The sequence below is a fragment of the Phalacrocorax carbo genome, chromosome 5 (genome assembly GCF_963921805.1).
Source record: "Phalacrocorax carbo chromosome 5, bPhaCar2.1, whole genome shotgun sequence".
NCBI classification, from domain to species: domain Eukaryota; kingdom Metazoa; phylum Chordata; class Aves; order Suliformes; family Phalacrocoracidae; genus Phalacrocorax; species Phalacrocorax carbo.
Genome location: NC_087517.1, coordinates 69242063 through 69266648, shown reverse-complemented (window position 1 = coordinate 69266648; position 24586 = coordinate 69242063). Strand labels below are relative to the sequence as shown.

Below are 24586 nucleotides of genomic sequence, written 5' to 3'. Positions count from 1 at the left end.
GTTTCATCAACTTTTTCATAGTCCTGAAAATGAAAGAATCTGTTTTTAACCTTGAAATGTTTAGCCTCTAGATACCATTATTTTGTGTTTGAAAATTTCTCTTTTGAAACATTAGTTAGGTTTTGGCTTGCGCTGTAAGGTAAATATGAAACGTTTCCCTACTCATTGTGAAAACCCTTTGCTTTGGTGAGGATTGTCTCTGTTTAGCTGAACAAACTTTTGCAGTTCTAATTAATTAAACAGTTTTCAGTATTCCAGGGCTGCACAAAAATATTTATCTTTCTGGCTCTTTGTTCACGCAGATGTAACTCGGGAGCTTCAGGCAATTTTTGTAAGCAATGAAGGCAATGTTCTGCCTTCAGGATTTTACAACTGGGCCCTGAAAATTAGTTCTGTGATTTAATCTGGCAGATCGGTTTTGGCTTCAGAATCAACATATGTTTTTAACATATGCATGTTGGCAAATCAGATTGAAGTCGTAACTAAGAGGCCTGTTATCTCAATTCTACTAGTGCTTTTGGGAATTAAGTATAATGGGCAAAAAAATGATGAGGGAGGAGGAGTAACAGCACTGGATAGTGAAGAACCACACTGACCCCGGATAAATCTGCTTGCAGATAGCAATGGTTTTTTCAGTTTGCCAGCGTCACTGCTGGAATGAACCATAGGAGTTACCTCTCGGTTTTTCTGCCCACAGGATCAAGGCTAATCCAAGAATAGCAGACAACCCATTCTGGCTCTCTGCCCGTGTTTATCTCTGCCTATTACAGGCTCGTTTCTTTAACACATGTAGTTTGTATTCACGTCCCGCTCTGGTGTTTTCCTTTGCAGGAGGAGTTGTCGCACGTGGCAAGGTTTCCTCGGTCGGTCTCCTTGGGGTGGGTCGTGGGTAGCGGGCCTCCAAATGTCAGACTGCTTTGGGGGGGAACACGACATGCCGGCCATTCTGGTCCTGCAAGTCTCCTGCGCCCTTTTCACCAACTAACTCAGCAAATCCCCAAGAACGGCCTTTCTCTTTTCTTATTTTCTGTTAGTCAATGATGCTAATTAAAAAAAAAAAAGGTTGTAGTATTTAAAACAAGGACATAAAGGGACTTTTTAAGATTTTCCACGTAAGTTGATTTTGAAGTTTGAGGCGCAGTTTGTGACCTGACCTGCTGCGTAACTCAGCACAAGCACATTTGGGCTTTTAGAAACTTAAATTGTAAAAGCAGAAATGACAGGCAGCAATTTCTGAGGGGCGTGCAGATGCAAAGCATCCTTTCTGCGGGTTTGGGTAGGCCTGCAGGGCAGCAGCGAGACGTATTCCCACCCCACCTGCCCAGCAGGCGCAAGCACTGCTTCCTTCAGAGCATCTGGTGTGAAAGGGCTGGGCCACAGTTAGATCTTGTCCAGAAAGCGCTTTGTGCTTGCAGAATGGAAGGCTTGCAAACCAGGGTAGTCACCTTTCTATAAGAGCTGGGAAAGGCTTAACAGATCTGATGGAAATGACCTGGCCAGAGCCACCATTCTGTGGTGGGAAGAGCTTGTGTCTCAGTGACGATGTGAGGATGCTCTCGGCAGGTCAGAGATGGCGTTTGAGGCCCAGGTCCTTCAGGGGGGATCTGTAGAACTGACCTCTGCAAGTTTGGTGGCACAAGCTGACACACACAGGTCACTGGCAAGTGCTATTTTCTGTGCCCAATTCAGCAGATGTAACAGCAAGTCAGTCCTCATAGCTGCATCTGATCTTGCAAGGGATTTAAACATATAGCTATATATTAATTGAAGTCAAGGCTGCAGTTTTGTCCAGAGTCATGCAAGAGTAGTTCATGTCCCGGATTGTTTGCCATAGTTTTCAGCTTACAGAGAGTTTTAGGACATCGAGGAGTTGGGGGGAGCAAGAGGAGCATGATCAGTGGTTTCCCTTCCTCCGCGTTTCTTCTGTTGAGGTGGCTACTCGCAGTGCCTGTCAGGGATCAAACAGCTTGGTGTGCATCTGGGGGAAGCAGATGGAAGGCAGTCACATCCTTGACCACATAACTCTGACCATATTGTTGTAGTTAAAACTATCATGTATATCTATCTGAGTCTTATCATCAACTATATACAGTTGAAGTTGGTTTTAATTATTTTCTGTCTGTCTAGAAACCAAGAGTTCCTTCTGCCACAGCACACAGATGTTACAAATATGTTTTTCTAATGAGACACATGGCACATTCCAGAGCAGCACAAGTACTTGTTTTCAGCCTGAAAATGGAATCTTTCCCCTGTCATCAAAACAGTTTGTAAAATGTGATTATAATAAATAAACCACAGACTTTTCTAAGATTCAGAGTGAGTTCCTGATGATTACTTCATGGGCCTTTTTTTTTTTTTGTGAGCTTGAATTTACTTTTTACTTCGATTTGCAGTTAACATGAAGTACAACCTGTCTGATGCTGCACCTTATTTCTAAGTGCGGTTTGCAGCGAGGGTGGAAAAGGTGGTATTTCTGTCTGTGGTTGCTAAGAGAGATCAGAGCTGCCAGTTCTAGATTTAAACTGTTCTTGTACCATTTTATATTCTATAAGCAGAGGAAACTGTGAAGGCAGATTCAGTGGAGAAAAGATCCCAATAAATATAATACTAACCAGATGTTTTTCATTCCATTAGTGTCTGACTGAAGGATAACTTGCTAAACTGTGGAAGTTAGTGTCATGGCATATCCAAGCCAAGACCTTAGTACCTTTATAACGATCCACTAAAAACTGAGAACTTTTATCTTCTTAGATGTGAGCCAGTCATTGTTTCAAGGGAATTCAGAGGAAAACTTTCTTTGTGGGCCAGTTGGCTGTGATTAAATTTCCTCCTCCTTTTCTGTGAAGATCTGGGAGTGTCTGCTTTGAAAGACGTGGCATTTGTTGAGATGATTCTTGAATCAGATCCAGCATGATAATTCCTATCTTTTCTCTGTAAATGTGGGAGGTTTTTGGAAATTCAGTAGAATATTTTCAATCTGAAAGGCTCCTGACTTAGACTGGTTGTGTTTCGGAGCAAAGATTTTGTGTTTTTTTTTTTTTTCTAAATCATAATTTCTGATGTTATTTTATTCATGTATAACTATATACTCAGAGCTTTTTTTTTTTTTCTGTAGCTTGAAGAGGGGTTTAGTGTTTGAGAATCCGAACTGTAAATATGCCACTGTTTTCCACATCAACATGACATGGTTTAGGTTTTGGATGCTCTGTCTTGCCTCAGAGTCTTTTCCTTTCTCCACTTAATGAGACTTCGCTGTTTTCTTTTTGACTCTGTTGCCATCCTTGGGATTTTTCCATCTTGGTGTCAAGTTCAAACAACGCATCTCCTTCTAGCCGCCCTCCTACCTGATTCACCCTTTTGTTGCAGATTAGTCTTATTCCCACCATTTTTCCCCTACATAGTTCTGCTTACTGCATGTGGGTCTCCCAGGACCCCTAACTAGGAGCATTGAAAAGCTAGGAAGAAGCTGGCTTGGCTTACTCGGCAATCCAGCAAGCACCCCAGTATCTCTGCTAGTCACCTTACTCCAAGTGCACACACACAATGTGACTTTTAAGCTTATTCCTTAAAAAAAAAAAACAAAAACAAAGAGAGATCAGGTGAGGCTAGGCTGTAGCTTTTTATAGCTGTTCTTAACTTGCTCTGTGGTAGCGACTTTGGGTTCTGTCATTTTAGGGTAAAATGGGACTGAACCACAGAGTTTGATTCCAGCATTAAACTCAAACATCAGCTCACTGCACTGCACTGCAAGCCTTGTTTTTCAGTCCCTTGCAAAAAACCACAATGATCTCTAAAGATCTGGGGTTCTTCTCTGCAGGTAGCCTCTGTATAGTTTCAGTAAATCCAATATTGGATTTACTCAGTTGGAGTTGTCGTGGCTTATCCTACTCTAACCACAGGTATTCTGATATTTACATGTGTTTTGTGATGCTAAAGTTTACATGTGTTTGAAATGTTAGCAGGGGCTTATAGAGCAGTTGTTACAGAGGAAGGGAAGAGAAAGCTTGTCTAGTCAAACCATTTAGAAGAACGTGGGACAAGCTGGATGGGAGACTGCCCGTTGCACGTGTGGCTCAGGACCGGCTCGGACTGCCAAGAGGGAGACAAATTTTGCCGTTCTCACCTGCTGCCATTAGGACAGTATTTTCTTTCCTGCTTTAGAAGAAGGAGATTCTTGTTCAGAAGAATAAGGGTTACTTTCTTGCTGTTGCTGTCACTGTTGGCTCCCTCTTTATTTTGCTGTAGCAAAAGAGAAGGAGATGAAAAACAGCCCAGGAGGAGAAGAGAGGTGGCTGCAGGGCAAATGTCGTCTCCTCCCCTTGCCCCTTCCTTCTGCAGTCTTGTCACTGGACCCTCCTGGGGACCCAGGCAGGAGGGAGGAGTTTGATGGCATGGCTGTTTCTTCTGGGAGGACCTGCTGTTTTCACCTGAGACAGCAGGTGTTCTTCGCCTCTGAAAGTCAGGCTCCAAGTGCGTTGTTCTAGCATTCAGTGCAGAGGAAGGATGACACAATTTTCTAACTCCTCTGGAGCTCTTTCGTTTTTGCATACAGTTAACTTCCCTCTGCCAAAAATGGCTTGGCCCCTGCGCTCTTAAAAACCCTCAGACAAGCTCACTTTGGGGACTAGTTTCTTTGTGAGGCATGAGTTAACACTGAGAGTCTGGGATCCCGCGGCACCTCCTCAAGGGCTGCCGCACATGATCGCCACACGCCGGTCGTGTCCTAGGCTGTTCTAATCAAATGAGCGTAGTACATATTCCAAGACAAAGTTACAGCTTGCTATAAATCCTCTGCCAAGTGCTGCTGCCACCGTCCTTCTTGGTTATGTCTAAATAAAACAAGTTTTAGTTCAAATGAGGGGAAAAAGCCCACGATAGAGTCCGTTTTTTCTCCGAGCACGTCTCGCCCAGCTCCAGCCTGATCCCCTTGGGAGTGGAACGGCTGTCCAATTCTAAACAGAGAAAATTTCAAAGAACCAATGGATAAAATATTGTCAGCACATGGCCATGTCGGACGTTACTGCTATCCTTTACAAGGTGTGTAGTGGATGAGCAGTGTCCATCTTCCTTTCCACTGCTGCGTACTTCCCCAGTGTACATGTGGCATCACTTGAAGACAACTTCGTGGCAAGAAACTGGACAAAGCAACGGTGGCATTCTTCTTCCTAGAAATCAGAGGGTATGTGTCCCTAGTGAACCGCTGCTGCGAGTATGACAGCTTCCCAGGGATGGATCACTTCATGTGCAGGGTTTAATGAGCTGCCAAATGCTTCTAAATGTCAGAAAGTCCAGAGGAAAATGCACAGCACAGAACACGGTACAGACAGAAATGTAGAGACAGAAATTAATTCTTTAGCTTGCAGCATCTCCCAGTTAATTTTCCATGAAGGTTTCTCCCCTTCCCCTCCTCCAGTGTTTTTCAGAGTGTGAAATGATCAGTGTTTCCCCAGAGGCAGAGAGACGCCCAGGTTATGGGCCACAGGGATAAGAATTGCGTTTATTTGCTAGAAAACAAATAATTGCATCTGTTTTCTTAGTGCAATGTGGCCCAATGTTGGCGCTTCATTCAGCTGAACTGCATCTCTCTCTCTCTGCTTAGATCGCGATAATACTGCTTATCTGATGCCGTGTCAGTGAGCTAAGTAAGATAGCGCCGCTCCTGCGAGCATGCCCGTGGTGTGAATAAAGGAAATAGTGAGATAAAAGAAGTGTGTGCCTGTGTGTCGGGGGGAGAATAGAAAGCCCGTCCTCAAAGTAGAAATTTTCAAGACAAGTAAAGCTTTTACAGCAAAATAGAAGTTGAAGTCGTTACAGTCACTCCTGATAGAATGATTTATCCAGCTTGGGCGGCAATGCGAGTGGTGGGGTTTGGACAAATTAGGATAGCAGTATGAGGGAAACATCCTTCCTGATATTTCTTTTTGCAATCCAAAGTCTGCTGTCCTTCAGGCACAGGGCAACAAGGCAGTCTGTTGAGCTGTGGGTTTTAAAGCCTTTGGAAAAATCGTTTGAGATTAAAAAAAAAAATAAAAAAAAAAAACCAAATCTTTCTCCTTCCTCCCAAACCAGGTTTTCCACATTCCGGGTCTGCTTGTGCATGCAAGCCATTTATAACCCTGGCACACGTGAATTTTTTACAGAATGGAAATTTCTCCATGGTACGTGTAATTTCTGGTGCAGACTCAGTGCTATTTTCTGTTGGCTGACCACAGTCTCTTGCTGCCCCGAGCCGTGTGTAACAGTTAGCAAGGTTTGGCTCGTTACCTGGTGGGACGATCAGGACTGTGCTGGATCCACGGCAGGTCTCTGCCCAGTAGCGTTCCCACCATGAAAGTGTCAGGGAAGATGTGATGTGGCCTAAAGAGTTATCTGCCCCGAAAGGTTGTAGATATAATCATTTGTAAGATGAGTTTTTGTGTTGCTCCTGAGATGTTTACGCTGTCTAACTTTGAGTATTCAATTCTGGTGCTTTTAGCCTGCCTCTCTGTCCTCACCATGTCTCGGGAGCTTTGAACCCTACACTAGAGGCTCTGCTGGGTAGGTAGAAAGTCTAGATAGTTAATGTAGGCTCCTCCTTTAAGTGCCTCAGTTTAAAAGGTGTAAATGCCTCTTTTCTAGGCCGGGTGAGGGTTGAAGTTCTCTGGGACAGGCTGCTGACAGGTATCTCTCAAACGCCTGCCTCGGATTGCTGCCCTTCCCGTAGGGGAGTCGGGCAACTCTGCGTTGGCTGGGCTGGAGGGATTCACCCCATCCCATGTGCGTGGGACAAGTTAGAGAGCCTAGACGGGTTGGGGGATTCACGCTGGGTTTCCAGAAAGTCTTTCAACTGATGAGCTACTGGGTAATTTTCTGATATTATGGTTGTTTGACATCGAAGTAAGCTGGTAAAAGCAGTTAAGTAGATGCCCTGTTAAAAACACCCTCGATTGGCAATCCAGGATTGACCAGATGTTTAAAAAGACCTCTGATTTTGTAGATGCTGCTTTGCTACTCAGGAGAAGGAGCAGAGGGGAAAAGAGCGCACGTGTTTGTGAAGAGATAATGGCGGCGTTTTAGAGCACACCTTGCAACCGGCCAAATGGAAGCAGATGGCACATATTTGACAGAGTGGAGTTATTCCACCCTGAAGGATGTTCAAAGTCATACAGAGGCAGTTCTGCTTGCAAATCCCATTATTGATAAATGGTTTCTAACGGGATTGGTGCTGCTTACTCTTACTGTGCTCGCATATGTGCGCACACATACACAAGCACAGCTTTGAAAGTGCCTTTCATGTGTTGAGCTGCTTTCATTAATGCCAAAATAATTTTATATTTTCTGGTATGTATCTTTTTTTTCTCTCTGAACTTTGTAAAGGAATTGGTACCTTCTTCCCTCAGTTATTTTCTTTTGAATGCTTAAATGAAAAGGGCTTTTTTTCTCCAACGTTAATAAAGTCATTACTGGAAATAGGAAAGGTGTTTTCAATTACAGCCGGCACTTCTGAGCCTTCCACCAGGGTGGCAGGTATCCTTGGGGAAAAAATCAAGCACAAAATGGATCAGTCTGGCTGTATATTGAGAGGAAGGATGAGATATGTTGTGTATGAGGGTGTTATGGTACCCATATATTAATGTGTAATCTCAGTACTGTGTTTATTCTTACAGCAGGAGTAAGAGGGGGCCTCTTCATAAGCGAGTACAAAATGGCTGTCGTGGATATTATTACCTTATTCCTTTATCGCCTTGCAACCCTTCACGTCAAGTAAAACCTCCCTGTGTTGGATGCTGTACAAATTAGGAACAGATAGATTGCTTTCCCACAAAGTGGTTACAACTTAAGTAATGTACATTTATTCTTGCACAGAGACATCTCCCTGTTAGTTGTTATCTCCTTGATTCCACTCGTTCCTCCCTGGCAAAATGGTTCATGTTACAACGTAGCTGCATCAGTTCTGCTGCGGTCTGTAGGGTCAGTTGTGCAGAAATGAAGGCCTGAGTTCTGCATGTGGGAAATGTAGGATGCGAAAAGCTGTCGGATAGTGATAATGTAACGTAAAACTCAATGGAGGTAGTACTGAATTAGTCTGGTTTAATTGAAGCTTCAAATAATGAACAATATTTTCAGTGTTCCTAAGTAAGCAGTGGAGCAGCCTGTGCATATGGATTATTTAGAATAACAGACACACTTGTTACAAAGGCTGTACTCCTTAGATGAGAGCCCTTCAGACCCAAGGCAAAGCCTTGGCCACTTGAGCTAGAGGGGCCTGACCTAGAGCTAATAGCAGAAGTAGGTCACTTATATTCAGTCTGGCCCTGTTTCCCACGGGGTAAAATGTTTTGCACGAAACCAGCATGTCCCGGAATGACCCCATTTTGGGTAAGAAGCAGTTCAGATAACCGAGGCTGAGCAGTTCCAGTTCCTTCCACCTGCTGTGACCTGCCAGTCTTGCTGAGCACAGGGACAGAGTTAGCCTCTGCAGGTGGGTGTTATCCGTGCCAGCCTCCCACAAGCATGCCCAGGAAGCGATGAAGTGTGCTTTTGCTTGGCAATACAAGACAACAGGCCAATGTTAACTATGATGGATTTTTTTTTTCCTTGTTTACACAGACCCTTCATGCTTCTGCCGCCGCTGATGGAGTGGATGAGAGTGGCTATCACCTATGCCGAGCACCGGCGCAGTTTAACTGTGGACAGCGATGATATCAGACAGACAGCCAGACTGCTCTTACCTGGACTGGACTGCGAGCCCCGGCAGCTCAAGTATGTGCACTAAGCTTTATAAGCAGCTAAAGTAGTTGCAACTTCTTACAATGTTCTTCTTACTGTATTTCATGGGAGCTGGATTCCAAAATACTACACAGGCAATACATGTTTAACCTTTCAGTACTCCAAGAGATAAAGAAACGTTGGCCAAATGCCGCAGCTGGGGTAGAAAGATTTTGTTTGGCCAAAAGTTACACAGGAGGAATGAGACAGATTGAAATACAGGTATTTGGGGTTTTTTATTCCTCAGCCTTAATTACAAGATTAGTCTTTGCTTTTTGAGGTACCTTGATGAAAAGTATCAGTACCTCTTACAAGTTTCCCTTCATATATATATATATCTCTGGAGAACAGGGATTTATCATTAGCTGGGTTCATTAGCACATCATAGGTATTTTACTCAGGTTTGTAGGTCTTTAAGTTGCTGTCATTAGCACCAGTTTTCATATCAGGGTTACGTCTTGAAGTTTAGTATAAGGTAAATTCTTGTTTCTTGAGTGAATTTTCTCCCTCGTATATCTTTAGGATAAATGACTGGGCGGGACACATTAATAACAATAAATAATACTTTCTCCTGGTCTTAAGTGATGAAATGATCACCTGAAAAGATAAAAATATACCCTTACTCTTAGAATTATTTTTTCATGAACAATAAAAGCAACAAGAGGCTTTTAATCAGGACTCCTGCATCCGGTTTTGTTGCTTTTTACCTTTTCCTTCTGGCGGCCAGAAAGGCTCTTGCTTTTTGCTGCATCTCTGTCTCCCCATTTGTGAATTGAAGGGTAGTGCTTATTACCCGCAAAACCTAACGCGAAGCTAAATAAGTCGGCGAGCACGCTGGTGCAATTAGATGACTGAATGTTTCGGTGGCTGCCGCTGACTCCTAGTCTTATTCCCAGCTCTCAGTTCCTGCCTTTCTCCTGAGACGTGGTACCTGACCAACTGAGAGTGCTGCCAGTCTTTTTAAAAGTAAAGTTCCACAGATGATCCTCAGCGGTTGGTTAAACCCCTTGGCTTCAGACTGGGAGGGAGCAGCTGAGCTTGGACTTGGTGTCCACAAAGCGGTAGTTGTACACTTATTCCTGGAACACTTTCCTTCTGCCTTTTTTCTGCCAGTGTACGTGTGCTCTGTGTCAGTTAAAGCACAGGCTACTCTGGCTTAACGTGTGGAGGGTAGGTGCTAGTGTAGGCAGCTTCATATGGGCTAAACTAATTTTACATATGTGCCTAATGCTTGCCAAAACCTTTGAAATTCTTTGATGAACAGTACCCCAGAAGACTGACCTAATCACAAGTACTTCCAGTCAGTTCCGTGGTTTTTCTTTCAGTCTCTCCTTTAGAAAAGCTTTTGATTTCAAAACTAAATCCAAACCTTCCACTTCAAAGGCATCCCACCCTCTCGCTGCACTGTTTTTCATGTGCATTAATGTACAAAGCACAGGTAGCCCCTTACTTTATAGATTGTATACCTTAAAAAACAAACAAAAAAGAAGGCGGGGATTTGGGTGCTTGATTTGCCACTTATGTGAGCTAAAAGGAAACGCTTAGAGACAGCCTTTGTGAAAATGGGGTTCATCTCAGTAACTGAAAACTGAAGCCATGATGATACAGCTATGAAATGAAGGTCTCAAGAGAAACCCAGGAAGTCCAAAATAATGTAGGCAATAAATAAAAGTGAAAAGCAGGTATAGAGGGCCTCAGCCCCACCATGCGGGATATTCAGGCATAAGATAATTCAATGGCTGGATTGTTAAGGGTTAGCAGTACTAGCCTAGGGAAGGAGTATGTTAGAGGTGTCTGTCCAGTTTGTTGTTATTACAGAAAGAAAGGCAATTCTGTAAGAAAACTAAGATTCTTTCCTACCTTTTACCTCACCAAACTGTTCCTCCGTAGGGACATACGCAGTGTGCCTTCCCTGCAGGTGAATCAACCTCTGCTCTAAAGTAATAAACGTCATCTCTGTAGTAAAGGACAAAAAAAATCAAAGTTAAGCTTGATCAGGTCTTTGTTCTGAACTGTCTTGCCTGAGTTTTATTTTCAGAGGTCTAAGGGTGTTCTGTGATGTATGGTACGAGGGAAAGAGCATTGTCTTCTTGCTGCATGACAGATTTAAACTAACTGAAAAAAAAAAACATGAGGAGAGAGCAGTGCCTCATTTCCCGTGCCCATGATATGATCCTTTAAGGCAGTCATTTGTATCCAGCCTTTAGAGCACATTTAGGGGAAAAGGAAATCTTGGAACTGAAGCCAAATTTATCCCTGGGTCCCTCTGTGACTATAGGCAAATTACAGCCCGCTTTTCCTCATGATGCACAGGCTAAAAGTCATATAATGATAGTTCCTTGCAGGGGTGATGCATCAGGAAGGGTATGTTGAAATCCCTGAAAGAGGAGTTGTGCAGAAGAACAAAGTATAATTAGTATAACCTGAAATTCAGACCTCTAATATCTGTTCTCTGACACAGACTGCTTGGGCAGTATAGGCTTCCGCAAAAACTGTTTATGTCTTAGTGGATGAAGCCTTCTAATAGGATGCTTTCAGTTTATGTCTGCCAGATGATTTATAAACATCTGCAGTACTCAACTCTTGCTGGTGAAATAATATAAGTGGGGAAATGCTAGATTGCAGAGAACTGTGTTTCTTTCCCACCTGTTATTAAAAGGTTCGATACTAGTAGTTGTAGTGGTGGTCACTGCTTATGAAACCCAAAGAGCACAGCAGGCTCCTGCTCCCTCATCAAGCTACCCCTTCCCAAACAAGGACCTCAGCCCTATCCCTGTCCCGGCTCTCTGGGCCCTGCCTCCCCGATGTCTCTCCGTCCACCTTCAGTTCTTCAGCTGGGCGTACGTGGGAGCTGCTACCTGAGCAACTGCAGGAGCATGGGCTTGACTCTAGGAAGCGTGCAAGAGGTTGCCTCTCTTCTCCACAGGATAACAACTCACCCATGGAAAACCTGCTGAGGTTACAGCTGCCGCACAGCAGCTGTGCGTATGTGAGCTCTGTCCCTGCCAGCTCTTGTAGGATGCTCTGACTTTTATCACACTCTAAAAGAAAAAGCTACTTTGCATCTATGGTAGAAGAGCATGTTGTCAAGGTACCGCTACAGAACAGCAAGCGTACGGTAACTTCTGTATGGGCTGAGCCTGCAGGTCCCCCAGGAGTAAAGCTCACAAATTATAACTTCAAGTTCTTGCGTGTGAGCTGGCCTCCTGACAGCTGCCTCCTGGCAGCTCTACACCAAGAACCACCGGCCACCTTTTTGCTGGCTCTCTCTGACAGCTCTGTGCAACTGTTGTGTTTTGCTGTTTGCTCTGCAGGGCTCGTCGGTGAATTGTCCCCCCACCACCCTTGCTCCGACAGTGCCTGTAAATAGCACTGGGTGGAATCGTGCCTGTTAGTAAAACAGAAGCGATATGCAGAGAGAGGTATCATTCCTCCAGAAACCTCTATTTTCTGAAGGTCACTGGATTTCAAGGGATGTCACTGTACTTCACTTTTTTTGCATAGATGCTTCTCCTTCTCATCATTATTATACAAAGTCATTGCATCACATTCTACATAATATTGTAGCATCACAATACTGCACCAACTACCTTAGCAGAACGAGATTATTAATGGACTAGCCTAGCCCTGAGATTTGTATGTGTCTAGCTTTAAGCCTTTTGCCTTACTGTCCTCTTGTGCTCTGTACTGGATGTGTCCTCATCGAGTGTCTGGGTGCTTCAGAGATCTTGTCTTCTGATGTACTCGGCTGCCTCAGAGACACATTTTATTTGCAGATGTATCTCCAAAGAGCTACTGACTCCAAGACTGGTACTTTGCTTCCCTGCTGACTGTTCCCCAATTGTACCCTGATGTAGTTCCCCTCTGAAAGCAGCTGCGGTGAGATGCTGGTTTCCCCAGTACAGTGTGACTGGTCACCAGGCTGCGGAGGGATCTTTGTTAACTCAGCATATTGTTCGTAGCATCTGCTCACCATTTGTCATCCACCATCAAGGCAAGTTCAGGAGCATTAAAAGATGACCAGCTGAATTGAAACTTGACTAAAATTCGTCTTGAATCTTCTACACGAAGTGATGAGCGTTTTACTTACCTGGCAGGCCATACCAAGTTTCCAGAAGAGCTTAGCCTTATTGAAAGAATCTCATTTTGCAAAAGAACTTGGCAGGCTGATATCTGACTTGCTGAGAGTTTGCACAAGAGCCTGTGTTGAAAACCAGGCAACTAGTAGAGAAGGCATTCACCCTGAAATAACATCAAAGGGCTGACCATATCAGTGCCCAGCTGAGATAGGGAACACCTCCAGTTTGGCAACGTTTCTTCAACAAAGGAGATACCCTTAGAGGTTTGGAATTCAGAAGTCCCTGAGCAGATAACCAGAGGATTTACAGTAATCCCTGGGCTCCTTCCAAATGAGTAAAGGTCATTTGATAGTCATCTAAAGATTAAGGATTTAACAGAGCCTCATAGAAATGTCAACACGCTTCCTTTTACTGGGGCATTAAAAAGAAGTTGAGAACATTCCACTCCCCGAATTTGATTTTTATTTCACATTTTTATTTTGATTTTTTTCTCCCAGAAAAGAATTGTTATCTTCTTTCAGAAATGCCTTTTATGTCAAAATAATACCTAGTCTGATAGACCGACAGCATAATTGTTTCATCCTAGAACTACACCGGTATTTTATTAGATCACTTTCTCTCCATCTCCTTCTTCACCTTGCAGTATGTTTTTGTGTACGTTTGATGGATGCTATCCTATAACAAGCGGGAAAATACAAACATGGTATAGAAAATATATACAGCTAATTACTGAAAGCAGCCAGATTTTGGTGGGGGGTTTTGTGAGAAGCAGAACTAAGGAAACCCGGTTGCTGCAGGTCTGCAGCCTGTGACTGGCCCCACCACAATAACCTCGCTGCTGCAGTAACCCCGGTCGCTCGCTGCCCATCGTGGTTCGGGCATATTCCAGCACCCCCTTTCACTTCTGCCGGATAAGATGTAGCAGGAGCGGTGCCTGGCCCAGACCCACCAGCTGTAGTGAAGGGCTGGGTGGAAACTACCACTTTTGACCAGGAATGAGGATTTCTCCCTGCCTTTTCCTCGGAGGAGGGCACCGACAAGGTTTCTCCACTTGCACACCTTTTTGAAAATATTTTTTGCAGTGTTTACGTGAACTTAGTGTCTTTCTCTAAGAACTAAAACTTCTATCTTCAGTGTGAGTGAAGTTAGCCAGGTTTTTCAGAAATGATTGTGCAGTAGGGATGGAATACGATAGGTAAAATAATGAAAATTCATGACCCTGATTTCTTAGGAGCTGGGGCTTTAAAAAAAAATTTTTAAAAAATATCCAGAAATTATTCTGTTCTTCACAGACCTGAGTGCTGCTTTAGTTCCTTCCGGAGACTGGATGCTAAGGCTGCTACTGAAAAATTCCAGCAGGATCTGGGTTTCCGAATGCTAAACTGTGGGAGGACGGATCTGATCAACCAAGCAATCGACGCACTGGGACCTGACGGGGTTAACACCATGGATGATCAGGTACGCCGTATAAAAATTGTTTGCATGAACAGCTTGCATGTTCCTTTCTGCGTGGCAAATCAATACGCGAGGTCGTGTTAGTTGCCTCTCTCCTAGGCTTTTCTAACTCTAGCTTGTGTTTTAGTCTGAAAATGGATCCATTAAAGACACAAAAATAACGCCCCTAAAAGCCAGGCAAAGCCTGGAGTGAATTGTTTCTTTATCAGCTGGAATGTAGGCCTGCTCCTTGGACGGCCTCTCTCAGGCACTGACGAAGACAGGTTAATACGCTGGCGGCGAATGGAAAGTCTGGTGTTGTCTTAATGCTAAGACAATGTCAAAACAAAGTGGGTTTTCCCAGCGACACTCTCTTCTGGTTCAACAGCGCGAATCCAGGCTGGGTCAGCGATGAGTGACCAAAAGGCGTTACTGCCTGATGGCTTACGGGCTGCCTGTGTGGAGCTACACGTTCTCAGTACAGTCTGGCGTATCAGAAACGCCTCCGAGAACCCCAGTGCTGTTGGTATCGGTCGGTATTAGCTTTGTTGAAAGTTCGTCGTGCTGATGCATCTGTTTTTTCATTTTTATCTCTCCCCGCTCAGCTGCATTGAACCGCAGGGATTTGGTAGTCTGGGGAGTCTTTAGGTGCTTCTGCTTGTGCTGTCAGTCCCATCAAGTAAGACCAGAGTCTGTTCTCTAGGGCATCGTTCAGTGCACTGAATTAGCTTTTAATTTAAATAACCTTTTTAATTAAAAAATAAAACCAATCTAAACCTCTCCCAAATAAACACTCCTTATAGCTGTCACAGCAATGAGAATGAGCTGTCATGTCTCAGAAACAATAGGATATTCAGCAGCAGGAAGGACTTACGTTCAAATAGAGAGGGTTTCTCACACGCAGCATTTTGCTGCAGTGGCATTTCAGACTAAAGTCTGAAACCGGCACATCTTCCGTGGTACTTTCCACCATCCTGCAGTTTTAAAGGAAATGTGAATGTATGCACAAATACAAGCAGAAACTACTCGTGCACAGGCTTATATTTGGGTATGTAGTTCCCTCGTTTACATATCCAATACAAGGAGCTTTGTGGTCACAGAGGTGGGGTATCACATCCCAGGTGCCCTCGACGCTGACTTAATTGAAGTGTTAAAGGGAGCAGATTTATATTACGAAGGTCTGCTGCTTACTTATTTTAATTTCCTTTTCATAAGTTTTTGCAGTTCTATTTCTGTAGCCTTGGGCCTTCTGTTTTCTCAGAACGGATTATTTTGCTTTGTGAGCTTTGCTATCCTAACACCAAAGATGCTGGTGCCGAGACCATCACTCCTCACAGCGGGATGTTTTTTACCTCTCTTCAGCCAGCCAGCAAACTGGGAGCTCTGTGGCTTTTGTACGCCTAAAGACCCCGCGTTCTGTAGGCAACCCATTGGAAGGTTTGAGGAGTTTCTGCTGTCACTTATTTATGGTCTCATTGTCATCCGGTAGCCAGTCCTACTGCGAACAGGAGGGTCGCGGTGTGCTGGCGGCTCTCTCTTCTTCGCAGAATGCTGCTCCCGTGTCTCAAAAGCAGTGTTTTGGCACTGACGGAGGAGGGCAGGACAGGCTCCCTCTGGAGATGTTATTGCTCTGAAATTCTCCATTTAAGTGATTCTGGAGCAACTCATCTCTGCAGCTAAGCAGCTGTCCTCCATTGCGCTACCCATCACAGAAGCGTTAAATCCAAGCTCTGGCAGTGACTCTGCCGTAGCTGGAATACGAAACCAAAGCTGAACTTCACAGCCAGCTGCTTTTGCCCTTTCTGTGAAGAAAAGAGCTAAAGCCAGTATACCCAAACCTGGGACAACAGACATAGGCACGGCAACAGAAAGCAGGTCTCTGGGTCCTGTTGTAGGACAGGACATTTACCACTGGCACCTGGTGAAGCTCAGTTTATATATCTTGATTTCTTTAGCTCCCGATGAGTCAGTCTTACGACAGCGCACAGTAGGCAGGCACCTCTGAGGCATCGCAGCCAGGTGTGACCATCTCTCACCTGGCAAGTACCGCAACAGTTTTTGTTGTAAATCCTACAATAGACAGAACCGTTGGACTAATTTAACATCTAGGCTTTAGATCCAGGTTCACGTTTAGACCGCTCCCAGAATGCGAGCGTGTCCAACCCCCTTCCACCCGCATGTGCATGGGGGTATCTTTAGAGCGAGGGAGAGAACTCGGAACGTGTCTTCAGAAACATGAGGTTGGAGCAGGACCCTGTATTCGCTTCTAGCGGGTGCCAAGCGGCGCTCTGGTGTCGCAGGATTTGAGGTGTTTAGGAAAACAATCTGTTCTTCCCGTTGCGTACTGAGGAACAAGCAGGGAATGCAAAACTGATATTAAAAATAATTTTTAAAATATTAGAAAACAAGGCAAGCTAAGTCTATACAAACCTGTTAGTTTTAGAACCCTGACTGTGGCAGGGTTTGTGCCTGCAGACCCTAGTTTTGAATTCCCAGTTAAGTTTACTTGTCTATAATGAGAGTGGATCCTCCCGAGGCCCCCAGAAGCCAAACCCATCATCCCCCTCCCCGCCCCTGAAACATCTTTGCGAATGTAACTGCCTCAGATGCAGGGAGGCTGGGATTGTGGCTGTTTTGAAAAGACACCTTTGCAGATAAAAGATAGAACTCCTCGGTGTGAGATGTTAATTCTGTTTTACGATACGTGTCCGTCTCTAAAGATGTAGTATTAAACAGCGAGCCACAGAGATGCCGCCTGGGAAGAATTCGAATGCTCACAATAATAATTAAAGGGGGGGGTAAGGCTGTAGGGCGTAAGCAGGAATGGATTTTACGAGGCCATTTCCTTTCTGTCCTTGGCTACTTCTGGAATGAACTCTGTAAGTAAGGCTCATTTGTCTCATAATTCATCTCTGAGCCGTCATGGTTTGCTGGTTAAGTAGAGAGAAGGAGAGAGATTTATGGGATTGAAATGCTGAAATATTACAGCAAATAGGATTTTAGCAATGGGGATAAGTTGCCAAATAAATTCATCTTTTTATTTTTGTGTTGTTTTCTGCTTTTGCTTCATCTGGCCACAAATGATCCAAGAAATGGTATTTCTTTTTTGGCAGCCTTGAGAAAGCTGAAGGATTGCGGACAATACACGGTTGGGATTTTCAGTGATCCCTTTTGCCTTCTTGCAATCTTGTCCCATGACGTTTTGTCCTCGTCACTTTCCAGAACTAGCGCATTGTGCCCGCTCTGCATTGAAACCAAATCGTTTTGAGCATACGCTCACGCTGTCCCTACACACGTGCACGCCTGCACACACGCTCTTCTGTACGTTAAGATTCCAGCTTGCCCTGTCGGTCACTGTTTCACTGTTGATAGGTATAGAGAGGTAACTTCTTTTTTGTTCCTTTTCCTGAAGGGTATGACCCCGCTAATGTACGCCTGTGCTGCTGGAGATGAAGCCATGGTCCAAATGCTTATAGATGCTGGAGCAAATTTAGATATACCAGTGAGTAATAGGGGACATTCCCCCCATAATTATTCACCTGTTAACTAACAAGAGCAGTTATGAAATCTCTTCTAGCAACTGAGGGCTTCGTTTCTGGAAGCTTCTGAGCAAGCCACTCCTTTCAGAACCCATTGCTTCAGGGATTTGGGAGGGGGGAAGAAAACCTTCAAAACCTCTTGGAGCGCTCAGTGGCTCCAATTATGATTGGCATCGGCAAGTCTAATAGGCATGGGTGGGGATAAAGGGGCCTCCCTCCTGGAAGAGCTGCCACTGGGAGAAACCAATAAGCCCATTAAAAAGGCCCAGGGGATTGGGCAGAGTGACTAGTGCTGGCAGTGTTCTCTAAATGGCCTAAGTTACCATTCCCTGGGGATGTCACTTAAAAAGAAAAAAGCCAGTTATGTACAAGCCTAAAGATTATGGCAGACAGAGACTGCAGTGGTTAGTAATTAACCTGGTTCCTTTCTCGCAGGTTCCCAGCACCTCTCCACGGTACCCTTCAGTCCATCCCGACAGCCGGCACTGGACTGCCCTCACCTTCGCTGTGCTACATGGGCACATCTCTGTTGTTCAGGTAAGCAGAGAAATCCCCTGGCTGGGGAGCTTTACAGGAGACAGAGAGGGGCTGAAGTGCAGCCCTGCGAGCTGAGTGCGGGGCAGCACCCTCGCCGTCAGGCTTCCTGTGCCCGGGTCCGTCGCAGGCTCCACGTGCCGTTTGATGGAAGCCTTCTAAGAAACCAGTGAAAAATTGTATGTTTGGAAAATGAGGAGAATGTAACCGATGCTTTTCTTGCAGACCTGTGAATTGATGGCGTAGTTCCTAGCGAGGCCTTGATAACAAAACCCAGCATGTTTCCTTATTTTTGTTTGGTTTCGGTCTCAGTCCAAGGCTTACCACTTCCAGAGCAATGCTGCACAATCATTTCTTTGGTATTAGATAAATTACTGCTTCGTGTGGAGTGGTTACAGGTAGACTGCTTGATCAGGATGCTTTCTGACATCAGATGTTAGTTGGTTTATACATTTACATGTGCAAAAACTCAGTGTATGCCGATTTCTGCTCTAATGGCAGCAAATCATCTGTAACTTCCTTTATCATCCTTGAGAATTGCGTGAACAAGACTTAAGCTGTCGTGGGAATTGAGCCTCTCTCATCCTTCCTGCTCCCTTTTCTGTGGAGTTAACACGGGGGGGAAGCAGAATGGGGTGGAGGCCTGGAAACCCTACCTGAAATTCAAGACTCATCACAGGAGATAATCAATTGCTGGTGAATTTAATTTACCTTCTGCTAAAGGGGGCGGGAATATGTAGGCGAATGAAGGCTGCGCAGGCTCATTTTTGTTTGTGTACATTTGTAAATAATTACAAAGATGAGATGCCACCTGGCAAATTGCCAGGGCAGCCTTTGGCATTACAGAGGTCGGACAGCTTTAATTTACGTGTGAGATAAGAGCGTGATTCTCTCAGGAGATGCAGCCAAGCATATCAAAGCTCCTGATGGACTGCATTACCCACGGTGTTTGTTTCTTGTAGTTTGGTTAAAACTTCTAAAGATTGCATACTTTTTTTTTTTTTTTAATTTGGCAACTATTATTAAAAGGGTAGATGCCAGCTCTTGCTGAAATCGGAGTAAAAAATCGCCTTTCCAGTTAAGGTCTACCATGCAATGCTCGCATGGAATACAGCCAGCTGGACTCCTACGGCCAGCGCAGGAGCCTCCGGCAGCCGAGCGCTGGGGATGCACACGCAGGCAGGGCTCGCCCACCAGCCTGCACCTGCAAGCGGTGCTCTGGGTGCCCTGATGCCGTCTGCCAGCCCTACCTGGCCATAAAGGGTCCCCATCACATTGTAACCCTCTCGCCTTCATCTGCGAGGGGGGTAATTTCCCTTGTGAGCAGCTCGGTGCGTTCAGTGAAAGCAGGTTCTGTGTGTGGCAAATCACTGCAGCTGCCAGGGCCTCCTCACGCAGGCTCGGCGAGGTATGTTTGGCCTCCAGGGCTAATTCCCTGGAGGAACCCCGTTTCCTGAGCGCAGCGTGAAGCTAAATAGGATGGACTTCCTGCGCTGAAGAGAAGCTCTGATTGCAGAGCTCTTTAGAATTGGGAAATTACAATTGCAAAACCGTGTTCATAAAGGAGATTTTAATAAAAATAGTAGGTGATGTCCTCCAAGCTGCCAGCTGAGCACCTTTCCAGCACAAACTCGCTATTGAAAGCACCGTAAAGCAAAAGAAAATACGAAAGCTCGGGATTGGCATTCAAGCGGAGAATTTAGCCCTAGGCTGAGTGAGGAAACGCGAGAGAAATTTGGCTTGCAATAGGTATTTTGCTTTAGCCTTTGAGATGGTCCATTTGTGCGCATGGGCTCTTCCCTATGAATCTACTGGTTTTCCTTTCGAACACAGCCTCTTCTGTCTTGTCTTTCTGAATTGCTCTTTTCTCAACTCCGTGTCTTTCATGTGCCTCTTGCAGCTGCTCTTGGATGCTGGTGCCCACGTTGAGGGCTCTGCCGTTAACAGTGGGGAAGACAACTACGCTGAGACTCCGCTTCAGCTGGCTTCAGCAGCAGGTAAGCTCAGCGCAGCCTCAGCGCACTCTGCCTCTTGCTACCACACAATAACCACAACCGGTTCACGCGCGGGTCCGGTGTCTGTAAAACGTGTTAGGAGTCACTTTGCACGGCATTCTAAGGTACTGTGGGTAGAGGAGAGATCCGATGAGTGGCGTGGTGAGCTGGCTACCAAAAAGTCAGCATTTTTTTTTTCATTTCTAAACACTAGCACGCTACAGTTCCTGCACTGGTAGGATCCCCGTCAGGGCTGGCAGCGACTACCAGCTGTCGTCACGTGGCAAGAGCCTGATGGGCACTAAATGGGCGTCTGCTTTTGCACCTAGGCCCAACACTTACCTCCCCGCAGCAGCCCCCATAGTAAAGCTGACTGAAACAACTCCTTTGCGCTGGGCGCTGTCGAGAAACGTAAACCAGCTACTGTCTAGTCTAGGCATGTCCTGGATCTAAATAACTTCCAGATGCAAAAATTAACAAGTTTCAATTCAGCCTGGGGAAAAATAACTGCTATATAAAGAAATTAGGTTTATTAATTTATTAAATACAAGTAAAATTCTGCATTTCTTCTACCTAACTGTCATGAGACAAGTTTAGCATTCTGTGAACGAGTCTGGGCTAGCCTAAAAGTGTTCTTCAACACTGCACCGATATACTTGTCTGCGGGGTGGTTTTATGAAGCTGTGGTCAGCACGTGCAGCGTAGAGCAGCGCCCGTCCAGCCTTCTCTGTTAACCTCATCCACCAGCTGAAGGGCCAAGACTCTCTTCCTAGTTAGCTGGTTGCGTACATCTCTGCTGGTGCGTGTTGGAAGCGCCAGACCAGTTTAATTCTCTTTTCAGTCTCCCTCTGGCTAGCTGCGTGTTCTTTAAGTGCTTTGTGATTCAGTTTCTCTCTCGGAGATGTTACAAAGCCTCGTGCATGCTTGCAGGATGCTCTGAAAGCCTTGGTAGCATGAGAGTTGCTGGTACAGTCTGTTACCAGTCCTACGCTGTATGCTTTCAAAGAGGTAATAGACATGGAATCACCATTATTTTTCTCTCCATTTTTCCCTAGGGAACTACGAGTTGGTCAGCTTATTGCTCAGCAGGGGTGCCGACCCACTCCTGAGTATGTTGGAAGTCAACGGTGTGTCTTCATCGCTTCATGAAGATATGAATTGCTTCAGTCACTCGGCTGCACACGGGCACAGGTAAAGCTCCAGTCGTGTTCAGAACAGGGTTTTTTTTTTGCCAAAGGCTGTCGCTGTAGGTACTTTTATGTGACTTTGTATTGTGTGTCCTATACCCAAATCCTCGTGGTGTTGACTCTGCCGATAGCACCCGGTTTTAGTGCAGTGCAGTTTCTCAGACTATTCCGATTCTGACGCAGGTAGCGCCTTTTGAGCATTTTGGGGAACCAAAAGATTCTTTAAACTCGTAGTTGCTCTCTGTTACATCCCTTTGAGAAAAAAATGATGCAAGGCTTTTGTTATTCAGCAGCTATAACTTTGATAAAAGAAAGGGATTATATTTTAGTCAAAAGCACAAAATACAAGAGAGAGATCTTTGCTTGCTTTTTCTTATTCTCTCACTTTCTGGCCTAGCTCTGCAGCACTAACGGTGAGGAGCTGGTTCTGGGCCACACGTGAGCAGACTAAGTTCCACCTTATGAGATTGTGGTTCGTGTTCTGAGACAGAATCTAATTGCATTAATGACTGCAGAAATAATCTGCAGCAGAATTGGGTTGACTGCACCTCTGGTTTTCAGCTGGCTGACCAAGAGATCAGTCATTAAAATGCTGAAGAGCCAACCTGAGCTTTCCAACCCTGTTTTCAGGGTAGTTATTTAGAAATAAGACATTACTTACAAACTCATCCAGAAATCCTTCTGTTCCCAGAAGAAAATGTTAGCGTAACAAGCCAATTAAAACAGCCCTGAAACCGCCCGTGTCGATGGGCTGAGAGTGAGCCGCAGGGTCTTACAGCAGTACAGCTGGCCCTTCCAGTAGCATCTCAAATAGTAGCTACCACCTTTGCTGAACACAGCTGTGCTTTGCAGCGGTGCCAGAACTGCGCCTCCAGGTACATCGCACATCTGGATACGCTGGGGAAAATATCCCAAGCTCAAATAAGGCCCAAACTCTGCAAAGCTGGAATGGCCTAATGCGGTTATTTACAGTGCAGAACTACACAAACACGGTTCTGTTCCCAGCTCTGTTCTCCTCCCACAGTCTTCTGCAACTTCTAACCGTGCAAACTGTGAAATTGAAGGCTTATTCTCCAATCGGAGAGGGCAGGGTGATCCTAAAGCACAAAATTAACGTTTTTTTTAATTCATACTGAGTAGTGTGGGTGCAAAGAGAGCACCAGCTAGTGGCAGTTCAGTGTCACAGCTGAGCATTCGGGTGGACATGCTGGGATGGGGAGCGACTGCTGCAGATGGCTCCAGCTGCCTGTAGGACACCAGGGAGGCAAGCTTTCTAAAGTGGCTGGACACAAACAAGCAAGCCTCCTCCTTGCAACTGCTGTGTGAAATTCCAAAGCGAAAATAATTCTCCCTGGATTTGGTGATGCAGAAATATCATTTTTTTAATGGTTTCTGTTTACTGACACAGGAAGCGAGTCTGACTAAAACAACATAACAATTGGTTGGAGATGGGCATTTGGGAAAACAGCGAGGGTTCTAACAGATGCTCTCTGGTAAATCTTACGTCAGAGCTTCAGATGTTACCACACTGAGGTCTGGCGGAAGGAAGCGTGCTTCTATGCCAAAGTATGGACTGCAGTACAAACCAGTTTGCCCTGACACTCTGAAACACGCCCTGGTAGCACTAAGGTACCCGAGCATACTCCATTCTTTTGCCCTTCCTACCAGGGCATCAATTTCAATGTGGAACACAGAATAGGGAAGGACGAGCGTTTTAAATACTGCTCCGTATCTGCCAGCTGTCTGTCTTTTGGAAGGAAATTATTATTTCCTAAGCCAGATCCCTAAACCCAACTCACCATAGCCCTGTCTGAATTGTTGATATTTCATTTATTAATAAGTGATATCTCTTCTTCCTCCTCAGGAACGTTCTGCGCAAGCTCCTGACCCAGCCCCAACAACTGAAGGGAGATGTCCTCTCGCTGGAGGAGATTTTAGCTGAGGGAGTGGAGAGTGACACCTCCAGCCAGGGCAGCTCCAGCGAGGGGCAAGTCAGGCTCTGTAAAACCAGAATGAAGGCTCTGCAGGAGGCCATGTATTACAGTGCTGAGCACGGCTACGTAGACATCACCATGGAGCTCAGAGCACTTGGTAAGGTGTTTATTTTAAGCATTGTGCACTGTTAAGGTGTTAAAAGCTTTTTCCTCTACCCCTTTCACTTGGAGAAGAATCTGTAAACCCAACTGCAAAGCTATCCCAAGCTTATGGGAAACTAGCTGTCTAATTTAATTTAAAAAGTGTTTAAGGCTCCTCACAATTCTTTGCAAATTCCCACTGATCGAGGATGTCCCTTACTTTTGGCTGGATCCTCTGTTCCCAAGTATTAACAGCAAAGGCCACGTCCCTTCCTCAGATACTCTGACACCTGAAATTCAGTGTTAAAGAAAGAGGCTGGTCTCAAAACCAAAGAGAACATCAGCGATTCAGTCATTTAAGGTGAAAGAGCAGATCTGTTCTGAAGGTAGGAAAGAGAAGCTTTGAAGCTTGTGTGTCTGGACTGTTACAGGTAACCAGAAGAAAAGACCTCACGCCATGTTTGCATAGGGTTGGGTTTTCTCATGGATTCAGTTCAAATTTATTTTGTAGTTCTAACTAATCGAGAGGCTTAAATACACAATAGGGAGGTTCTGGTCCTTAGAATCAGCAGAAAGTTCCAACTTCTGGTCCTGGTACCAATCCTTTGCTGTTGTAGATACAGCACTTAATCTGTCAGTGACCCAGTTCAGTCACCTTTAATAGTAAGACAAAAATGTATCAGCTGTTAGGGCGCGTGTAAAGATGTAGTTCAGTGCCGCTAAGTGTTAGTAATAGCAGCGGAACCATCTACTCACAGGTGCTTCAGCAAATCATCATCTTTGCCCTTTTTGCTGTGGCTACAGGAGTCCCATGGAAGCTCCACGTGTGGATCGAGTCACTACGGACAACCTTCTACCAGTCCCGTTACTCAGTCGTACAGACCCTCTTACGGGAATTCGTCACCATTAAGGAAGAGGACTACAATGAAGAATTGGTTAATGAAGGGTTGCAGCTCATGTTTGACATCCTCAGAACCAGCAAAGTAATTATGAGTT

General features: G+C 45.0%; 1 protein-coding gene across 1 annotated transcript in view; it reads left to right on the top strand.

Annotated features, from left to right (window-relative positions):
• Window positions 1-24586, top strand: part of ABTB2 (ankyrin repeat and BTB domain containing 2) — a 135018-nt gene that overhangs the window by 101631 nt on the left and 8801 nt on the right. The window contains exons 4-11 of the mRNA XM_009510603.2: window positions 8590-8742; window positions 14120-14285; window positions 17674-17763; window positions 18236-18337; window positions 20235-20331; window positions 21384-21519; window positions 23380-23606; window positions 24395-24573. Coding sequence (XP_009508898.1) covers window positions 8590-8742; window positions 14120-14285; window positions 17674-17763; window positions 18236-18337; window positions 20235-20331; window positions 21384-21519; window positions 23380-23606; window positions 24395-24573 — 1150 coding nt within the window. The remainder of the gene's footprint in view (window positions 1-8589; window positions 8743-14119; window positions 14286-17673; window positions 17764-18235; window positions 18338-20234; window positions 20332-21383; window positions 21520-23379; window positions 23607-24394; window positions 24574-24586) is intronic.